The sequence below is a fragment of the Megascapheus bottae genome, chromosome 28 (assembly GCF_031878675.1).
Source record: "Megascapheus bottae isolate mThoBot1 chromosome 28, mThoBot2.hap1, whole genome shotgun sequence".
Classification (NCBI taxonomy): Eukaryota; Metazoa; Chordata; class Mammalia; order Rodentia; family Geomyidae; genus Megascapheus; species Megascapheus bottae.
Window position 1 is genome coordinate 9957418 of NC_143536.1, and position 20156 is coordinate 9977573.

A 20156-nucleotide genomic window follows, 5' to 3' on the forward strand; every position below is an offset into this window, starting at 1 on the left:
TCTGCTGGAGAATGGGACTTCTTATCTTCACGTCATACCCTCCAGCTGAAACACTAGGCATCGGTGGCCATGTTGTGTGTCCTGAGGAGGCTGTTGGGTACCCTGTCTCTCAGATATCAGCTCCCAAAGGCTCTCTGCTATTGGCGGGAACCCACGAACCACATGATCCACGTGGATTTGTGGCAAAATGGAAGTTTTAATAAGTCAAGAGCCCCGGAGTATCAGTGGGACTTCTTAGCTTCACAGTAATGATTGAGAATGAGCTTAAGCTGGTGGCTCATGCCTGCAATCCTAACTCCTCAGGAAGCTGTGATCTGAGGTTCGCGGTTCAAAGTCAGGCCAGGCATGGAAGTCAATGAGACTCACATCTCCGATGAACCACCAGAAAGTCAGAAGTGGATCTGTGGCTGGAACTGGTAGAACGCTAGCCTTGAGTCCAGTGCCCAGCCTCTTGAGTTCAAGCCCCACGATGGACCAAAAATGTCAGTAGAAGATCCAACCGGCCACGTGGGTCACTCAACATAGAATCTGCCTCCCTATTTCAGCAAGGCTTCTTTGCCCAGGGCCACCTACACAAGGAAGATAAAGACAGGAAATGTTTTAGATAAGCCTCAGAGCACTGCAGGATGGCAAAGGGTCAGATGCAAAATAGCCTGTATGTGGTGAGGGGCATCGCACAGCCATTCATAAATGACTTGGCTCATCTGCTCCATAGTTGATAGGTGGTAAAATAATTGGCAGCTCTAAGCTTGGTGAGGAAGCAAGACTCGCAAAGCTGTGTAATACGGACCAGAGAGAATGAGATCACGACTCCATGGTGAAGATCCAGCCGACAGCTACAACTTGTGAGGGTTGATTCCGAAGCAGCTTTTGAAAGAGAGTTTCTATCACAGAATGGGCAAAGCCCCATGCATGCACACGTGTGTACATAACCCCCCCCACCACACACACACACACACACACAATCCTGGATCGATTCTTCTTCCACCTCGCCTACTTCCATGGCAATTGCATCATCAAGGCTGTTTGTGAATTGTGTTAAAAAAAATACTGAAGTGGGTTCTTACTGTAAATGAACTCATTTCCTTGATAACTGGCTGAGAATAGTAGAGGGGTTGCTGGGAGCTCATACTGGGTTCCCTGCGGTGTTTGGGGCACCCAGGGCTATTAGGTGTCTCTGCCTGGCGGGTGGCCGTGTGTAGTGACATTGTGAGAGATCATGTCACCGAAAGTAGCCAAAGGACTGGAACTTGAGTCTTGCCCCCAGACGACTGGTAGAGGCAACACTGGTCGTGGCTGAGTCTGGCTGAGCACACCAGAGGAGCCTAAGGGGCGGCTCAGGCCAGGGTCCCCTGTTCACAGGGGTCCAGATCAGAGGTTCAATGGCTTCCTGGTCTTGGAATCCAGAGGACCCTCGAGGCTGTTTGTACTGCACCTCTCAGTGGTGATGGTTGAAGACAGAGATCAAGCGGCGTCTCCTAATCTCTCCTCAGTGCATGAGCCTGGGTGAGGGGTGTGCAAGCCAGGCAGCAGCCATTTGGAATAGCTATGAGCACCCTAGGATGGAACTGAGCAATTACATACAGTCACAGCTTTCCCCTCACTATCTCAAGACACGCTTCACATTCAGGGCACCAGTGCTGCCCAGTTACGATGACTGCCCAGAATTGCTGGAGACACGACCAGCCATGGAATTACAGGGAAGGCCCCGTGCCAGCAGGAGTGACGACACCACCCATTTGCTGTTGGAGCTCACCTGGGGCTTGGTTCCAGGTACTGGCTGGACTGACGCAGGCTACCCTTCTTTCTAAGGCAAGCTGTCTCACCTCCGGCACCCCCAAATAGCCTCGAGGAAAGGAGTGCCTCCATTCCTTCCAGACAATCCAGCATCTGGTCCCCAGGGGCCATGAGCACAAAGATACCTGTTTGCCAAGCAGGGAATCACCAGAGCTGAGCTAAGCAGCCAAGCAGCTAGATGACAATTCTCATTCTGATAAGGTGTACATCCACTTACTAGAATCCTTAAATGTGCCATCATCTCCTGGACTCACAGCTCTTCCGTCACCTGGTCAACCAGCAACTCATTGGTGGCATGTTGCCTGACCCAACCAGGGCTAGGTGCCACCTGAACGGCTGAAGTCCCAATGAAAAGGGGGAAGGGTCTCCTAAGTCCCTCTAATAGATTTTCTCCAGACTAAGAAGGTCAAGCCCTCCATCTTCCTCCCATCCCATGCCCACACTTGGGGTGTAACTAAAGATAAAGTTATTTCTTGTGAGGTGTTGCTCCTCCCGGGGCTTCGGGTATCACATTGGTTCCCCCTATGGGGACCCCAAGGTGATAAATAACTATTTCTAGGCCAGCAGTCATCTAACTGTGGGTGGTTGGCAATAAGCCTGGTTAAAAAAAAAATTGCAGCAGTCTCCTGCTGCTGACCCAGTACAGGCCAAGGACACTTGAGGTCACGGGAGAGGGCGCCTCTGTGGGGTCCTCTCCCGGGAAGGATCTTATTACACTGCGGGCAGCATCACCCCGTTTTTAACAGAAGGACATAAAGCTGGATTAAACAAATGCCTCTTTAGTTTGTAAGAAGAGTCTGCCCCGGCCTTGACAAAGCATACGCTTGCAGCCCTGTGTGAGGCATTAGCCACAATCACCTGTGTCTGAACATCTAGGTCTGCCCCCCCCTTCGCAAATAAGGGGTAAACAGGGGCACATTGTACCTCAGATGGGACTACAAACCCCCACCTCCATCTCTGCTAGGAGGACTTGTGAGCAAGATGCTCCACTCACGGCACATCCAAATGTGTATGAAGCGTGTCTTTTGCTGTGTCTCTGTTACCTGGAGTCAGACCAATGAGGCAGGCCAGAGCATAGGGAGACGTGCCTGGAGCAAGCGGGAATTCAGAGAAAAATACATCCACTCAGAGTTCTGGGACCGCAGCACAGATGGCAGCCCTGTCTAAATGGTTCCATATACTCCCACCAGAAGGTCAGATTCTATTTTTCCAGTTCTAATATAGAATCAGTCCCGAGAATTCCCACACTGCTTCCCAACACTGCCTGGCCATGTCAAGCCTGGGACAGATGGGTCCCCCACAACCCCTGGCACTGGGGCCTCCCTCCCCGTTTGGAAAGGCTGCCTGCCAGTCACGTGAGAGCTGGATATTTCTAGAGTGAGATGGAAGTTTCCCCCAAAATAGTCTACCAATGCTGAATTCCTTCTATCTGAGGCCAAAAGAAAAATGAACACACTCCTCATCTAAGCATGACACTGAAGTTACACCCTTGAACACCTAATTGACGGGGAAGTCGTCCTGGTGGTGGAAAATTGTTCAGGAACTCTCTTGGAACAGGTGCATCGAGGAGGTCTGTGACCTAAAACACGAGGGTTGAAAAGCACTAGCCCAGTATGGTATGGTCAAAGTAGAGCCAAGGCCTGATACCTAGTGGAGACAGGAAGGTCTTGATGGGGTTTCATAGACTGGCATGTGCCCGCCCCCCTGGCTCCAGCATTCCCAGAGGGGCTCTCTGCTTCAAGTGCAGGACAGCTTCCCTTCTCCGTGTGCCCTGCTAAGTGAGGCGTGTTATCTAATCTATGGAGGACAGAAACACAACCACGTACCAAGCACACAGAACATGTGATGCAATTTGGTATTGAAGATACAGAAGGTCACAGGAACCATGTGGCAGCCAGTCACTGTGGCCTGGTGGCCTGGTATGGAACCCTTTGGGGTGGCTCTCTGCAGACCATTAGGTGCTCCCAGCATTTTTTTTTAAGTGAACACAATTTCACTAACTTGTTGAATGCAAAAGCCTGAATGATAATAGACTTGCAAGGAAAGAACTGCCTGTCAATTCTAGTAACGAAGGGGCAAAGACTGGAGCCGCAGCGCCACTTCCAGCTTTTTTTTCTGAGTTGTTTACTGGAGATGAAAGTCTCCTGGCATGGAGCAGCAATCCTCAGATCTCAGCCTCGCAGGTAGCTGGGATAACAGGTGTGAGTGCCAGAGCCCCGCTCTGTGCAGGTATCATCTCTGCCAGGAGGCCCAACTCAGCAGTCAGATGCCAACTGTCAATTGTCGAGTTACAGGCAGCACGGTGACACTAGAGGGGTACGTACCCAGGGGCTCTCTACCCGCCCGGGTTCTTTCCATCATGATGTCACCTGGCAACCAATTGCCACAGGAGTAGCGCAGGGAGGAGAGACGTGTTTTCTTCCCAAGCTCCCCTTCACCCACCCCTCAAGAACCTTGTAATTCTTGTACCCACTTGAGTCTGGGGTGTACCGATGCCTCCTGCTGCCAGGTAGGAGCTGGGCCTTTAACTGCTCCCAAGCCACAACTCAAAGGGACTGGCAGAGTCAAAGGCCAGGCTGAGGCACTGAGAGCCCAGGACTGCTTGGTCCTGGTTGAGCATGGTGAGATGTTTGGGGCCCTGGCAGGGCCTCCTTGGCCCCTCCACCCAGGATGGTGTAACTTGACACGGATCCAAGGGAACGAGTACATGTTGGGGGAGCGGGGGGAGAGGGGGCATGCAGCCATCCATCCAGAAAGTGTGAGCTACTTAAGTCATCTGCCGCTGTGCCCCCACCCTGAGTACTGAACCCTGCTTACCAGGCTTCATGGCCACAGCATGACGTGGGTACCAGGACTCAGCCTCAGTAGATAGAGATTTTTTCCATGAGAAAAGAAAAAAAAAAGGAGTACACCCGTCAAAACCTGGCAGGGGCTCGTGGTGATACAGACTTGGAGGATCTGAGTTTAAAGTGAGCCTGGGGTAAAGGTTTTGCACATCTCTCCCTTCCCTCTCCCCACCCCATCCCAGCACCCAAGCCAGGTGAGGAGCCATAGGGTCATCTGAACCTGTTGTGGATGCATCATCTCTCCTGGGGCTCACGTGACCGCAACAAGTCACGGTGGGCCCAGCAGCCATGGGCCACAGTGCTCTCTAAGCCCCACTCGCCATTTCCTGTAGAATTCTGAGCATTGAGCCAGCCTTGTTCAGGTGGCAGTCACAGACTGACAGATGCCTTTGGCCAACAAGAACGAGTGAGCCTCCCTCCTCCGGGGCCCTACGGCTGTCGGCTGACCCATAGGCTCTGGGTCAACGGCAGGGGTCTTCAGGAGGGGCGACCATAGTACTCAGAACCAGTGAGCTCAGGAACCACCCCCTCAGGCGCCCCTCTTACCGCCTAGGGGGCCCCCTGGGTTCCCCTGTCAGCTGAAGCAGGTGAGAGGTCTGACAGCTGTCAACCAAGCAGCCAAACTGCCTGCCCCCCACAAAGCATTCTAAGGCTGCCTGACAGCCGAGATCCAGCCTGAGGTTAATGTTGTATCTCCATGGACTGTCACCTCAAATTCCCAGCAGGGGCACATACATCCTGCTAGGTGCGGGGGGGGGTGCACCTCCTGCCTTTCTCCCCTAACCCCAACTGCATATTGCTTGCTTTTTGAGTATTGAGGGGTTTATTAGATGGAGAGGTTGGATTTGTTTTTGACTATTTGTTTTTTCAACTCCGACACTGAGGAGATGAAGCTCCAACCATTTAAGGGATAATTAGTACAAATGAGGACCTGTGGTGTGGGGAGAACTACCCCCCCACCATCAAATAGAGGCTTCCAGAATCACCCTCGGGGTTGACCGAGGTCCCGACACAGCTGGGGCAAAGTGGGCCCCACATCCCTGTAGCTGCAGCTGCTCGGGAAGGCACGGGCACCTCGTGGTGCTCCAGGTCTGCCAGGGTCACAAAAACCAACACAAAAGCCAGGGACAGGTGTGCAGCTTCCTGGTGAGGCTGGATGGATTGGAGGCCAAGGGCAGAGTGGCTGGGAGGGGGTGGAGGTGCCCGGAGCCTTGTGGTCCCCTCAGTTGGGATATTCGTGAGAAGAGAGAGTTTCAGCAATCACCAGAGGTGGACACCAGCCCCGGGCAGGCTCCCAAGCCCAGCCTAAGCCCGAGAGAGAGAGAGCTGGGAGGTGGACGGGAAGCTGGGGCTGGAGGCCAGCCTTGCTCTTCACTGCGTACTCGTACAGTGCTGTAACTGGGAATCTTCCTGAGCTTCTGAGTGGTTCCAAATTTTCTGCCTTTTCTGATCTCCAAGATGTCACTGGCTCAGAGACGGGGTGAACTTTGACACAAGTTCATGAAGAACTCATTCCCAATCTGGGAATGGGGTGGGGGTGGGAGGGAGGAAGGGGGGACTCCACCTCAAATAAAAATCCTGGCTGTAAAGGGCACTGTGGGGCTCTGCCTCCTCCCTGCAGGTCATCCACACACACACAACTGAGATGGTCCTGTGGCACGTGGCACTGGAACGCTTTGCCCCAGGGTCTGGGGAGTGCAGGGGATCTACAGCATGAGAGCGCTTGCTGCTGGCTCCAAGAGTTGCTGGGACTATAGGCGTGAGCAGGGAGGCCAGGCACTGAAATACAGTCTTCAGGGGACATGGTCCTGCCTCATACCTGAAGACAAGGTGAGGGTCCAGTCCCCAGGCCACCCACTGGACGCGCCTGCAGCCCACAGCACCTCTATCACCCCCAGCAGACCCTCCGCCTCACCCCTGCCACCCAGGGGCCTCCAGTGTCTCCGCCTCCAACACTGCTGGTGTCCTCCTCTTCCTCACTAGGTTTTGATGAAGTTTGTTTCCGATTTTTTCCTCCTCCTTTCTCTTACATCAGTTTTAATTATTTCATCCTGGTTTTGATTCCTTTTTAATAGGAGTTTGACTTTCATCCGTGTGTCTCTGAGAGAAGCAGCAATTGGGAGACAAACTTCTCCCCTCATCTTGCAAACCTTACCCCACCCCCCAGCCCCTGCTCAGGTGTGGGAGAGGGGTAGTCCTTCCTTCCCTCCCTCCTGCCCCTCCCTCCCCTCCCCACCCCTCCCCCTTCTCACCACCCTAAGAAAAAGCTGCCTGCTTCTTTCTTGATTTCTCTCTGGAAAGAACAGTCAGGGTTGCCCAGAAAGGTGAGAGCCTGCCCCCCCCCAGCTCCTCACCTGGACCCTCCCCAACCCTCCAGGGCTGAGAGGAGCCGCGGCCACAGGCTGCCCCAGTGGCACTCTGCACATCCGCACCCCCTAACATGAGAGGCTCTGTTACAAGGCAACCAAAGCAATGGCTTCACCCCTCTCTTTCCAACCCCTCCCTTTCAGGAAACAGAGTCCCCACTGCATCCATCAGGTGCAGGCATGCACTGGTTTTAGGGCCAGGTCCTCTCCTCCAGGGGGAGTCTCTCTCCATCTTCACCCGAGTCTTTCCTTTGCAAGTGGTTCCTCTAGGGGGTGGCAGTGCAGGCTTGGATTTGCTTATACCCCTCACTAGTTCTGGGGCCAACCCTCCCAAAACGAAGAAACCAAAACCTGTGCAGGAGGACAGGAGGACCCCCCATCCCCATAGTCTTGGAGGGAACCCATGGGTTCCCAGGCCCACAAGTGTATACTTGGGCTGTCTTCTACTTTGCTCTCTCTTAGAGAATAATACATAAGTGTGTGTTATGGCGCAGGGTCGGGGGGAGGGGAGGGGGAGGAAAGCTGCTGGCATGAACCCCTCCACCTGCCTTTGCTGCTCATCCTCATCAACCTGGGAATTCAGTGCTGATCAAGACCTGGAAGAAAACTAAGCTGGCGGCCAGCGGGGGAGGGGGGAGGCCAGGGCCAGGGACCAGGGAGGGGCGGAGGTCCAGGAGGGGCCAGGGGGCCAGGGAGGGCTTTCTGGGTCTTCTAAACCATAGTGACTCCAGAGAAGGATGGGGCCAGCATCCAAGAGCCAAGGACCCCAAGACAGGCTGTGTGCGTGCGTGTGCGCGTGCGTGCGTGCGTGCGTGCGTGCGTGTACTGGCACCCAGGAAGGACCACCACAGATATGCTCCTAAGCTCAGGTTCGCTTGGCCATTCATGTCACTAACCATGAGCACCTCAATACTAGCAAGGCTGAGGCAGGCCAGGCCAATCATACACTGCAAAATAGAGCGAATCACACACTCGTCAGAGGGCGGGAGCCTGCAATGGTGGTGGATGGTGGGTGACAGCGGGCTGAGGCCAGTGGTGGCAGTCGGATAGTGGAGATGACAGGGAGGATGGGGGGGGAACAAATAGATATAAAAGTCTAAAAAATGTTTTTAAAAACATGTCTCCCCTCGGACACCCCGGACTAAACAGTCAGATTCTTGCATTATAAGACTTACCATGAAGTCACACCCTAAAACGATCGACTGGCAAAGCCAGATGCTGGCGGCTCACACCTGCCATCCCAGCTACTCAGGAAGCTGAGAGCTGAGGATAAAGGTTTGAAGCCAGCCCAGGCAGGGAAGTCCAGGAGACTCTTATCTCCAATGAACCACCGGGGGGGGGGGGGAATGGTACTTTGGCTTGAAGTGGTAGAGCGCCAGCCCCTTGTGAGAAAAGCTCAGGGACAATGCCCGGGGTTCTTCAGTCCAAGCTCCAGCACCAGCAGCAAACCAAAAATCATCCACTTGCAAAATGATGATTTTTAGTGAGGTTGGAAGGCTATGTGGGGCTCAATCCCAAGGAGATGTAGATCTGATAAATACAGGATAGAAGGCAGATGGCAGCCTTCAAAATGGGGCCCAGGGGGACACAAGTGCCTGGAGGGAAGAGAGCAAATATTCTGCCATCACACTGAAGAGGGACTGTGAGGCCTGTGAGACAGAAGACCAGAGGCTCGATCTGCCCTACCAAGGCTCTCTTCCAGCACACTCAAACTTGGGGTGAGGCATGCTGAAAGGACACAGTGCCCTGCGGGCCAAGCCCCAAGGACCACCTTAAGACTGTTCCAAAGAGTGGGACAAATGCAGCCGTGATGCCCACTGAACACCTACACAGCTCGTAGGTGAGGGCAAAGAAGGGAAAGAGCAGGGGAAAGGACCACACTGAAAAACAAGACTCTTCCACGTGTCTGCCTCAATATCATCAGCAATGGCTTTCACCCTGGCCTTGGTGCTCCCATCCCATGCCATAGGGATATCACCATCACCCCCAAGAAAAAGCAGGGACACAAGCACTCCCCAAGGTTCTTTCAATGCTCATATTTACATCGATGCAATTGGGGTCTCCACAGAGGATGCCAAGAAATCAGATGAAAGCAGGATTTGAGTCAGTACCCTTTTGGTAATCCATGGTCAATCAAATTCCTGGAGTCTGGGATGCAAGAATTGCAGTTGGAAGCCAGCCAGCCCGGTCTGGAAAGTCAGTGAGACGCTCATCTCCAATTAACTACCCCCCAAAAATTATTTTTTAAATCTGGAAGCTGCAGCTCAAGTGGTAGAGTGCCATCCTTGAGCACAAAAATCTCAGGACAGCACTCAGGCCCTGAGTTCAAACCCCAGGATTAACACCAAAAGAACAGGAAAATGTCCATTGGATTAGTTATATTTATTATAATCAGCAAATGTTCTTGCTATCTATACCAGAGATGCAATCAAGGAAATAGGTGAAGGACTCAAAGTTGCCCGCTGCCTGGCCTGGGAGCACAGGTTACGTGAGACATGATGCTAGCAGAACAGGACGGGTGTGTGTGCAATGGCTGGGGTGCAGTGCTGGGCAGAGCCATCACCAAGGCATCATAAGGCCTGACCATCCTGGCCAATGAATTGTCCAAAATGTCAGGGGTGGATGACACCGCCCCGTGCCTTAGGGAGCAGTGGGGTTTTTTTTTGGGGGGGGGTGGTAGAATGGAGTTAGGGCACCTGCCCTGCCCTCACTTATGATTGGCTGTGGAGTACTACATGGTCTTGACTAAGCCATCACCCCCAGCCCATGCCAGTGGCATCTCCCTCCTGGAGACCTCTGAGTACTGAATCAGAGACTCCTTGCAAAATCTGAAGAAAATAACACACACACACACACATACACACACACACACAGAGCAAATACACACAGCAAAGACACACACACATACACACACATACACCCACACACAGCAAATACACACACATACACACACACACAGCAAATACACACACATACACATACACACACAGCAAATACACACAGCAAATAAACACACATACACACACACACATATACCCACACACAGCAAATACACACACACACACACACACACAGCAAATAGCCCGCCTGGGTGCCTGCCTAGCCCTAGGAGAGGGGCAGAGCCTCCTTCTGTGCAGAAGTAAAAGGTCATGTACCTATTGGTTTCCTGACACAGGAGGGCTGTGTGCTTCCAACGATGAATCTGTGCAGGACATTCTGTATCAACCCTCTCCCCTTCTCCTCCCTGTTTGTTTTGTTTTGTTTTGTTGTTTTTTTGACCCTGTCCTAGCGCTTGAACTCTGGGCCTGGGCACTGTTCCTGAACTTTTCTGCTCAAAGTTAGTGCTCTTCTACTTTGAGCCACTTCTGGTTTTCTGGGGGTTCACTGGAGATAAGTCTCAAGGATTTTCCTTCCCGGGCTGGTTTTGATCCTCAGATCTCAGACCCCTGAGTTAGCTAGGAGAACAGGAGTGAGCCGCAGTCCTTTCGTTTTAACGGTGGTATAGATGCTGTGGGGTTGGTGGCATTTGCTAGGCAGGTGCTCCACTACTAGAGCCACACGTGCCCAGCCCTTTTTGCTTTTTTTCTACTTTTTCCAGTTATGCCCAAGCAGACCCAAGCCACCATCCTCCTGAGCAGCTGGACTTACAGGCATGTTGCACCATGCCAAGCTAAATGCTTTTAATGGTTTTGAGGTTTTGTGTGTGTGTGTGTGTTTGTATGTGTGCAATGTTTTCCTTCTACATTGGTTGTAAATTTCTTTTCCATCCGCTGGTTGTGGAAAGAGGCACTGGGGACAGAGGCCACCCTGCTCTACCCAGGCGGATGCCTCGGCCCCAGTAGACCCGTGGGGAGTCTACCACAGGCATGGCCTCGGAGTCACTACCGTCCAGCCCCCAGAGGGGGCACAGAGCCCAGGAAAAGGCCTTTTACCACCAGCAAGCCGGCATGGAGGCACGGGTGGGAGAGCTCAGGACAAAAAAAAAAAATCACACTGGAATGGACAAGGCTGGGAAAAGAACTCAGAGCATAGGCAAACACACAGATGGGGTGTGTCTTACCAATTAAAAGACACAGGCACCTATCATCCTAGCGACTCAGGAGGCTGAGATCTGAGGATCGCAGTTCAAACCCAGTCCAAGCAGGAAGGTCTGTGAGACTCTCACCATTCCAAGGAAACACCAGAAAACCAGAAGTGGCACTGTGGCTCAAGTGGTAGAGCACTCCCTTTGAGCTGAAAAGCTCAGAGACAGTGCCAGGCCCAGAGTTCAAGCCGCATGACTGACAAAAGATAAACACAAAAATAGAAGACGCAGGCAAACAACTGGATTAAAAATCAAGGACTGAACAATGCTGCAGAGAAGCCCCTGTCCCTTCCCCAGCCAAGACGGGCTCAAGAAAGGGTGAGAAGCAGGCACGGGCACCAGATGGCAGGAGGAAAGCACTGCAGGATGAAGGCCACAGAGGGGACACCCCACCACAGCAGGGCGCATGTGGAGCTTTTTCAAAGGACATCACATCTTAGGCCAGAAGGCAAGTCTGTTCTTTCTGGTGATGGTGGGAGGTAGTATCGAGCTTTTGATGTCAGGACTCTGAGCTTGCTAGGCAGACAATTAACTACTCCCCTTGAGAGCCATTGCTGCAGCCCTTTTGGCTGTAGGCATTTCTGAGATGAGGTCTCTCTAGTTTCCCAAGCCTGTCTCTACTACAACCCTCCTACACATGCTTCTTTCCCATAGCTGGGATGACAGGGATGCTACAGGGCCCAGCCTTTTCTGTTGAGATGGGGTCCCACGAACTTTTTGTGGTGGTTGATAGGCCTGGGCTGTCCTGGCCGGAATTACAGCCACTCCCATGTATCCTGCTGCTGGCTGAGACCAGCTCTTGCAAACTTTGTGCCCTGGCTGGTGTGACCCCGGGGATGAAAACCTATGAAAAAATAAAACAGCGTTCTGATGGACAAACTTGAGGCCGTCTTCGAATAATTCTGGGTAGTATGACATTGAAAATAAGCTTGTCAATTCCTGGGGAAGGGAGAGGAGACCGGGCAGAGGCAGGCGGGCAGGCGGGCCGGCCGCCGGCCTGGGCTCTGGGCTGGCCCCAGGGACACTGGACTCCCCGTGGCGGACGCAGGCCTTCTCAAGGGACACCGGGCCCCGCGGGCTCGCGCCCCGCCGCCCCGCGCGGGCCTCCCGGGTCTTCCTCCCCGCGCTGTCGCGCGGATCCCGCCCCGCGCTCGCGTCCGCGGGGCCCGGGCGCCGCGCAGAGGCCCGGGACGGCGCGCGGGCCGCGAGGTCTCCATCCGAGCTCGGCCACCATCCCTGTCACCGCTCGGTGGAGAAGCAGGGCCTGGTCCCGCCCTCCGGCTAGAACGCCTCCCCCCGAGGGCGCGGCCTCCTCCCCGCCTCCTCCCTCTCCCTTCCCTCTCCTCCCTCTTTTCCCTCCCGCCCCTTCCCTCTCCCCTCCCTCCCCGCCCTCGTGCCTCCTCCTCCCCCCATTCCCTCCCTCCACCCATCCTTTTCCCTTTCTCCCTCCCCCTCCCCCTTTCCTCTTCTCCTTATCCTCCCCTCCTCCACCTTTCCCCCCTCATCCCCACGCCCTCCGGGTCCTTCCTCATTCCTCCCCCTTCTTCCCTCCGCCCCTCCTTCCTCCTCCCTACCCTCTGCCTCCCTCTCCTCTTCCCTCCCTCCCTCCCTGCGCCTTCCCTCCCCCCCCCCGCACTCCTCCTGTTTCCCGCTCCCTCTTCCTCCCTCCCGGAGCAGCCAGAGCCCTGCCCAGGCCTGGCCCTGGGGAGAGAGGGCTTCCCTCTTGGACTGCAGAATCCCAGGCAGCACCACCATCCTCCCCCCTCCCCTCCCCCTCGCCCACTTCCCACGGGCTTCGTGATTCCTCAGGCCGAGAACCCGAGCCTGGAAGGTCAAGATGGCTACCTTAATAACGTAAATCTTAAATTTTGCTACCTTGCACTCACCCCAGTGTTCATGAAAGATGAAATCTGGGCGCCGGTGGGTCCCGCCCGTCCTCCCTGCTGCTCCAGAGGCGGAGATCCGAGGATGGCCGTGACGTCGGCACCAGGCCCCGCCCCCCGCGAGCCTCCGCCCCGCCCCCCTCGCGCCTCCGCCCCGCCCCCCTCGCGCCTCCGCCCCGCCCCCCTCACGCCTGGCCCCGCCCCGAGCCCCGGCCCCGCCCCGCCCCTACTCTGGCCAGGCCCGCCCCCCGCGAGCCTCCGCCCCGCCCCCCTCACGCCTGGCCCCGCCCCGCGCCCCGGCCCCGCCCCGCCCCTACTCTGGCCAGGCCCCGCCCCGCGCCCCGGCCCCGCCCCGCCCCCGCACGGCCGCCTCACCGGGAACCGAGCCGGAGCCTCCGGAGCCGTGCGAAGGACAGACCGAAGCCGGGCGCCATGGCCACGGTCCCCGCGGGTAAGGCGGGGCGCGCGGGGCGTTGGGGGGACGGCGGGGCCCCCTCGGGCCCCTCGGCCCACGCCGCTGACCCGCGCCGCCCCGCTCGTCCCCCAGAGGCCGAGACCCGCCAGCGGCTGCTGCGCACCGTGAAGAAGGAGGTGGGTGCCGGGGCGGCGCGGCGGGGTCTGGCCGGGGCGGCGGGGTCGGGGCCGGGGCGGCGCGGCGGGGTCGGGCCGGGGCGGCGGGGTCGGGGCCGGGGCGGCGGGGTCGGGGTCGGGGCCGGGGCGGCGCGGCGGGGTCGGGGCCGTGGCGGCGGGGTCGGGGCCGGGGCGGCGCGGCGGGGTCGGGCCGGGGCGGCGGGGTCGGGGCCGGGGCGGCGCGGCGGGGTCGGGCCGGGGCGGCGGGGTCGGGCCGGGGCGGCGCGGCGGGGTCGGGGCCGGGGCGGCGCGGCGGGGTCGGGGCCGGGGCGGCGCGGCGGGGTCGGGCCGGGGCGGCGGGGTCGGGGCCGGGGCGGCGCGGCGGGGTCGGGCCGGGGCGGCGGGGTCGGGGCCGGGGCGGCGCGGCGGGGTCGGGGCCGGGGCGGCGCGGCGGGGTCGGGCCGGGGCGGCGGGGTCGGGCCGGGCGGCCTTGCGGGCCCCCGCGGGGGCGGGGCGAGCCCCGGATGCGTGCGCCGGCGCGTCTAGACCGCGGTGCGGTCCTGTCTGCGCGCCCGGCGGTCACGCGGGAGGCACGCGTGGGGACCCCCTGCGGGGCCCGGCCGCCACCCGGCCCGCTTTGCCCTCAGCTCCCAACCTGGAATGGCGTCGTCCCCGTGGCGGCCTGGCCCCAGCCGGTCTCCCCGCGCCGTCCCTGGCGAGGCCCCGCGGCTGCCGGGCGCGGCGGGCGCGGAGCAGGGGGCGAGGGGGTGTGCCTCGTGTGCGGCACGTCCCGTTTTGTGCAAAGCAGCAGCTCCACGTCCCGCTGCTTCTGATAAGAGAACAAACAAGACGCGGGGGGGGGGCGTCCCTCCGAAAGGTCTGGAAGTTTCAGCCCGGCCTTGGCCTTGTGGGGACTTCTCTGAGGAGTCCATAGAACCCCCGCCTTGTGTGACTTAGGTGAGGTTGGACCCCTGCCACGGTTTTGCTCGTTTGCAGCCGGAGGTAACAGGCGCCCCTGGGATCCGTGCTGGAGCTCCCGTGGCTCCCCTTTGAGGATGTGGTTGGTTGGTTCATTTGAAAGGGCAGGTGCGGGTGGAAGGAGTCTGCAGAGACCTGGGAGAGGGCCAACTGCTGCCCTGGTCCCAGGGCTGCTACCAGCTCCCCCAAACACGCACATCCCTCCCAGTGTCTGCCCTGCCAGGCTTAGTTACGGAGCAGGCAGAGAAGGGGCTGGCTGTGCTGACCCGCTGACCAGAAGTCCAGGCCTGCGGCCTCCCCGCTGGGGTGGGAGGGGTAAGCTGTGGGGTTTGCCTTGAGCAATTCCACCAGTCTGGTGGCCCAAGCCAGCTCAGAGGTGCCCCATCACTCTGCTTGGTGGGGAGGGGCGGCTGGGGGAACCTGTGGAAACTGGATCCGAGATTAGAAGACAAGATTCAGAAAGAGGCCAGTGGTGGCAAATTTATTGAGGAAAGGGTGTGAATGCCTGAGAGCCCCCCAGACAAGGAGAGGCAGAGGAGGGTCTGGGGAACCCCAGAGCAAGTCTCTGTCCTGATCCCATATGACACACAGGCTCATTCTACACAAGTGTGGATGATGTCGGGTCCAGTGTGCAGATAGCAATGTTGGGGCTCAGAGAGAAGTGGTACTAAGATGGCACGTCAACCATCTTTAAACTCCCTATTGGGCTTTCCCTCTCTCCTTGGAAAGGTGCACCTCTGCCATTGGGGTAAAGGATACCCTTTTAGGCCATCCTTCAGCCCCATCCTCCAGCCCCTTCCCCGGGCCCAGAGGAGCCCTGGGCCTCCCAAGACCCTCACAGCCTTCATTCAAAGGGCAGCGCTGATGGGTTGACCACTGAATCACCTGGTGTCCAGCTCCTTCCAGACGGTCCTCAGGACCCAGCATCCCACTGGAGAGCTAGGAGGGAGCTGTGGGCTCAACCAGAGCTGGGGTCTGGCCTGGAGGCACCCATTGGTGGCGAAGGACTGACACAGAGACAGACTGAGGGAGGAGGCAGAGCCCCACAGAGCCTGGGCCAGTGGGGAAGGTAGTTATGAGGGGAGGGGTGCATGGGAGGTCTGCAGGGAGCATCAGCACCCCAAGAATGCAGACAGGGCTGGATGTGTGTACAACTCAGTGGTGGCCTGCTTGCCTCTCATTCCCCTGGGCCCCATCTCCACTGCAAAGCAGTGTATAATTAGATATACATACCACATATTATATGCAATATTACATACAATGTATAAAACCAAACAGGGAGACGTGCAAGCATGCAGGACCCACGAAGGCTTCCCAAGGATTTGAAGATTTGGGGGCTGGGACAGCAACCCAGTCGGCTGTGTGTGTCAAAGGCTCTGCAATGGGGGAAGGGGCACATATCCATCTTTTTAAAAGTGTTATTACTATCTTATTTTTTTTACTTCATCTCCATTGGTAGTGTGTAGGGTTTTGTGATGATGGTTCCGTTCATGCCCACGCACGCTTGGAACAAATTCACCCCCTCCGCCATTGCTGGCCCTCTTCCCCGTCCTCCTCCTGGCTTTTCAGATAGCTTTCTTCCCTTGCACGTGAAGCATCTGTAAAGGGACATCGTTTCCCCTCCCTACTAGATGGACCCTCTGCTCAGGCTCAGGCTCTGAGCCTGCTGCCAACATCAGTGTCTTCGCCGTGGTCATTTTAAGTGTGCCCTCCCCCTAGTGAGTGAAAACATGCACACAGGGTGTTTGTACCCTGCTCATCTCACTCAACCTGGGGACCTGCTGTTCCATCCCCTGACCTGCTAATGACATGATTTTGTGTTTTTCTCCTAGCTGAGTGGTATTCCACAAGAAATTCATAGTCCACACGCTATTCATTCCCCTGCGGGTGGTGCCCCAGCCCGGCCGGCGGTTGGGCAATCCTGAACAGAGCCACGGTGAAGTTGGAGGCGCTTAGGCTTTCGTGGGAACTACCCCACACTCCTCTGGGTCTGTCCAGAGTGGTTGGCACGGGTCCCACGGCGATAATGTTTTTGGGGATCATGTTTGGTCCTGGGGAGAGGGGGCTCCACACTGACTTCCACAGTGGCCCCCTCCAGGGCACTGGAGAGGGGAGAGCCTGCTGGAACCACAGGGCCCCAGGGGAGGCGCTGGCAGCAGCAGTGGAGAAGAGAGCAGGGTGGCTGGCGCTGTGCAGTGGGCTAGGGTCAGAGGCCATGGCCTTGGAGGTGGACCAACCCCTCCTCTGCCTCCACAACGCCTGGGTCAGCCATTGCCTGGGCAGTGCTGGTGTGTCCATTATCTGGACAGGAAATGCCAGCTTTGCCCAAGCCTCTCCAGGGCCGGGGTGTTGTGGTTAGTGATGGTGGTTGTTTTCTGGTCCCTGTGGACCAGCAAAGGAAAGTAGGGGACAGGGTGGCCGGCCCCCTAAGTGGCCTCTGCCCAGCCCCACTGGCCACCTCTTCCTTGTGATTTGGTTCTCTGGGTGGCGGGAGGGCACCAGACCAGCTTGCCGTTGCTATGGCAATGGCCATGAAAGGAGCCAGCCACACGCTGTGCCTGCCTCGATAAATGGGAGCCAAGAGACTAACTGCCTTGCTTCCCTGCCTCCCACATATGGGGCCTGGAGGCCCCTGTAATTGACGGGGAGGAAGGGGGGAGGGTGGGCAGATGGGACCTGGAAGAGGCCTGGAGAAGGCTAGTCTGCAGTGATGTCATCATGGAAACCACAGTTAGTGAGCCGGAGCTGGCTGGCAGAGAGGGCGGCATTGTGATCCCCTTGTGGCAGCTGCTGACCTCCAGGCGAGGGATGGAAACCCGTAAGTGTTTCCATGGCAACTCGGGTCCTACTGTAGCCAGGCCTCTTTTTTTCCTTGTGTGTTTTATTTGGGGGGGGGGGTTATTTTGTTCTTGGCACACATCATAGCCTGGACTTCCCACATGCTGGGATTACAGGTACAGGACCGTTATACCTGGCCCACCTCAGTATCATCATAAAGGACGAGGGACGTGTTAACCGGGGTGTAGGTAACATACAGGCCACCCTACTAAACCTGAGTTTCAGATAAATACAGAGAAGTGTTTGGCTGGACTGGAAGCCCAGCCTAGGGGATGTTTTCCCTCTGCCCACATTTGGGGTATTGCAGCTGGGTTTGCTCCCTTGCGCCCCAGGAAGAGGCCTGGGGTGCTGTCCAGGGTCCTGAAGCGCATATGCATATCTGCATAATACGACATCTTGGGGCCAGGACGGAAGCTGAAATGGGACTCCCCAGACATGTGTCTTCAGTGGGCCTGCCTTTGGGGGCCAGGCTAGGGGCATGCCACTGCAGCATCATGTTGGCACTCAGAACTTCCACTTTCAGATTTTCTCCTAAAGCGGAAACCAACGGGAGTTGGCTATTGCGATGCTTTTGCCAGGGCCCTGGAAAGGTAGCTTGCAGATCTCGAGAGCTAGTGCTGGGCTGAGACTGGGATAGGCCCTGGGTCCATGTATGAGCAGCAAGGCGGGCAGGCAGGCCTGGCTCTCTGGCTTCCGCCTGCTGCTCCCCACAGCAGCCCCAGATGGTCTTGTCAGCTAGGGACAGAGACTTCTGTGCCTGGAGGTTGATGGTCCCCCCTCCAGCTGATGGGATGAGATGAGATGTGAGGAGGCCGGATCTGACTGGATGTGGTGGCTCACACCTGTCATCCTAGCTACACAGGAGGCTGAGGTCTGAGGATCATGACTGGAACCAACCAGAGCAGGAAAGTCCAATTAAACACCCCCCCCAAAGAAAATGGAAGCCAGACATGGAGCTGTGGGTCAAGTGCTAGAGCACTAGCCTTAAGCCTGAAGTTCAGGGACAGTGCCCAGGCCTAGAGTTTAAACCCCAGGACTATCATAAAAAAATAATTGGGGGCTGAGGGGCCAGAAGTGTGGCCTAGTGGTCGAGTGCTTGCCCAGCATGCACAAAGACCCAGGTTCAATCCCTCAGTACCACATATATAGAAAAAGCCAGAAGTGGTGCTGTGGCTCAAGTGGTAGAGCTCTAGCCTTGAGAAAGCTCAAGGACAGTGCTCAGACCTTGAGTTCAAACCCCAGGACTGGAAAAAAATGGGGGCTGAATCTTAGTTCCAGCTCTGCCCCTGGCACTTTGTGGGCCTTCTGGCAGGCCCCTGCTCTGAACCTTCCCTTCTTGTTTCCTAAACAGACGAGGCTGGACAGCTCCATTTCACGAGGACCACTGCCCAAACTCAGCTGGCGCCACTTTCTCCAATTAAACTTGGAGCTGGGCCAGGCAGAGCCCGATCATCATCCTAGCTGCCAGAGAGGCAGCAGTTAGGAGATTTGTAGATGGAGGCTGTCAGAGTTAGCTCAAGACGCTGTCTGAAAATCAAAGAGCGAAAGGGCTGGAGACGTGACACAAATGACAGAGGTTCTACTTTAACAATCAGAAAGTCCAGAGCTCAAACCCTGGTACTGCTGAAAAATAAATAATTACAGGGGGTAGGAAAGACTCAAAGACTCAGTAATTTTGTGTTTGGTGGGGAGCCAGTACTGGGGCTTGAACTCAGGACCTGGGCACTGTCTTTGGGCTTTCCTCGGGGATAGCACTCTACCACTTGATCCACAGCACCACTTCCAGCATTTTTTCCCTGTGGATGTGGTACCAAGGAATTGAACCCAGGGCTGCATGCATGCTAGGCAGGCATGAAGGGGGAGGGTGGGGCCAGCGTGGGAAGATGGGCTGTAGGGAGGAAAGCCAGGATGGCCTCCTGACTCTGTCCCCACTCGGGCTCCAGGGGAGGGCAGAGCAGGGTGAGAACCTCATTTCAGGCACTGTGCTCTCAGGCCATGCTCAGAGCCAAGCACCCCTGTTGTCTGGACAGGGAGCCAAGGACTACTGTAGCCCCTGACCACCCTTCCTCATCAGGGCAGGCTGGCAAGAGCACACACACAGCCAGCCGTAAACCATTAACTTGGGAGGGCGGGAAAGGCGTGGGAAGGATTTCCTAACACCCTGCATTATTGCCGTCCGTCTCCCGACCTTGCTTTCCCTGTCGTGCACCTGCCTGTCATCCATGCCAGCGTTTGCTGACCTCCTGCTCCACCAGGCCCCAGGAGACGCAGACAGGCACAAGTGCTAGGGAGGAGGCACCAACAAGAAAGGGTGAAGAGGCACAACCAGCTCCAAACTAGAGGAGAAGGTACAGGAGGAAGGAGAAGGCGGCATTCATGGTGGACTTCTTAGAGAAAGTGTCCTTCCTTGACCCTGCCATAGCTTCTTGATGTTGCCTGCAGGGCTGGGAATGGTTGAGCAGAGGTATTGAGACAGGAAGCGGCCGGCAGCATCTGGGAAAGCAAGCAGGCAGGGATGAGGAGGATTCAGCTGAGGGAGAGGTTGTCCTCTGTGACCTGTGGTCACAGATGTCCCCCTGTGGAGGTAATAGGGAGGGCTTTGATCTGAGAAGCCCCCCTCCACCTCAGGCTCCCTGCTGGTCACTCTGGGGGTGGGGGAAGAGCAATTTAGAAGGCTGCTCTTAAATCAGGGCAGGGCAGGGCTCACACCTGTCCTCCTTCCTCCAGGATCCTGGGTCACTGCCAGCCAGGACGAAGAAGTCACAGGGGCTCCCTCTCCAGGGAACCAGCAAAA

The 20156-nt window shown here is 56.8% G+C and overlaps 1 protein-coding gene across 1 annotated transcript in view; it reads left to right on the forward strand.

The window, feature by feature from the left end:
- Positions 1 to 13345: 13345 nt before the first annotated feature.
- Positions 13346 to 20156, forward strand: part of Sgsm1 (small G protein signaling modulator 1) — a 39198-nt gene continuing 32387 nt past the window's right edge. The window contains exons 1-2 of the mRNA XM_090320351.1: positions 13346 to 13427; positions 13524 to 13567. Coding sequence (XP_090176477.1) covers positions 13409 to 13427; positions 13524 to 13567 — 63 coding nt within the window. The 5' untranslated portion in view covers positions 13346 to 13408. The remainder of the gene's footprint in view (positions 13428 to 13523; positions 13568 to 20156) is intronic.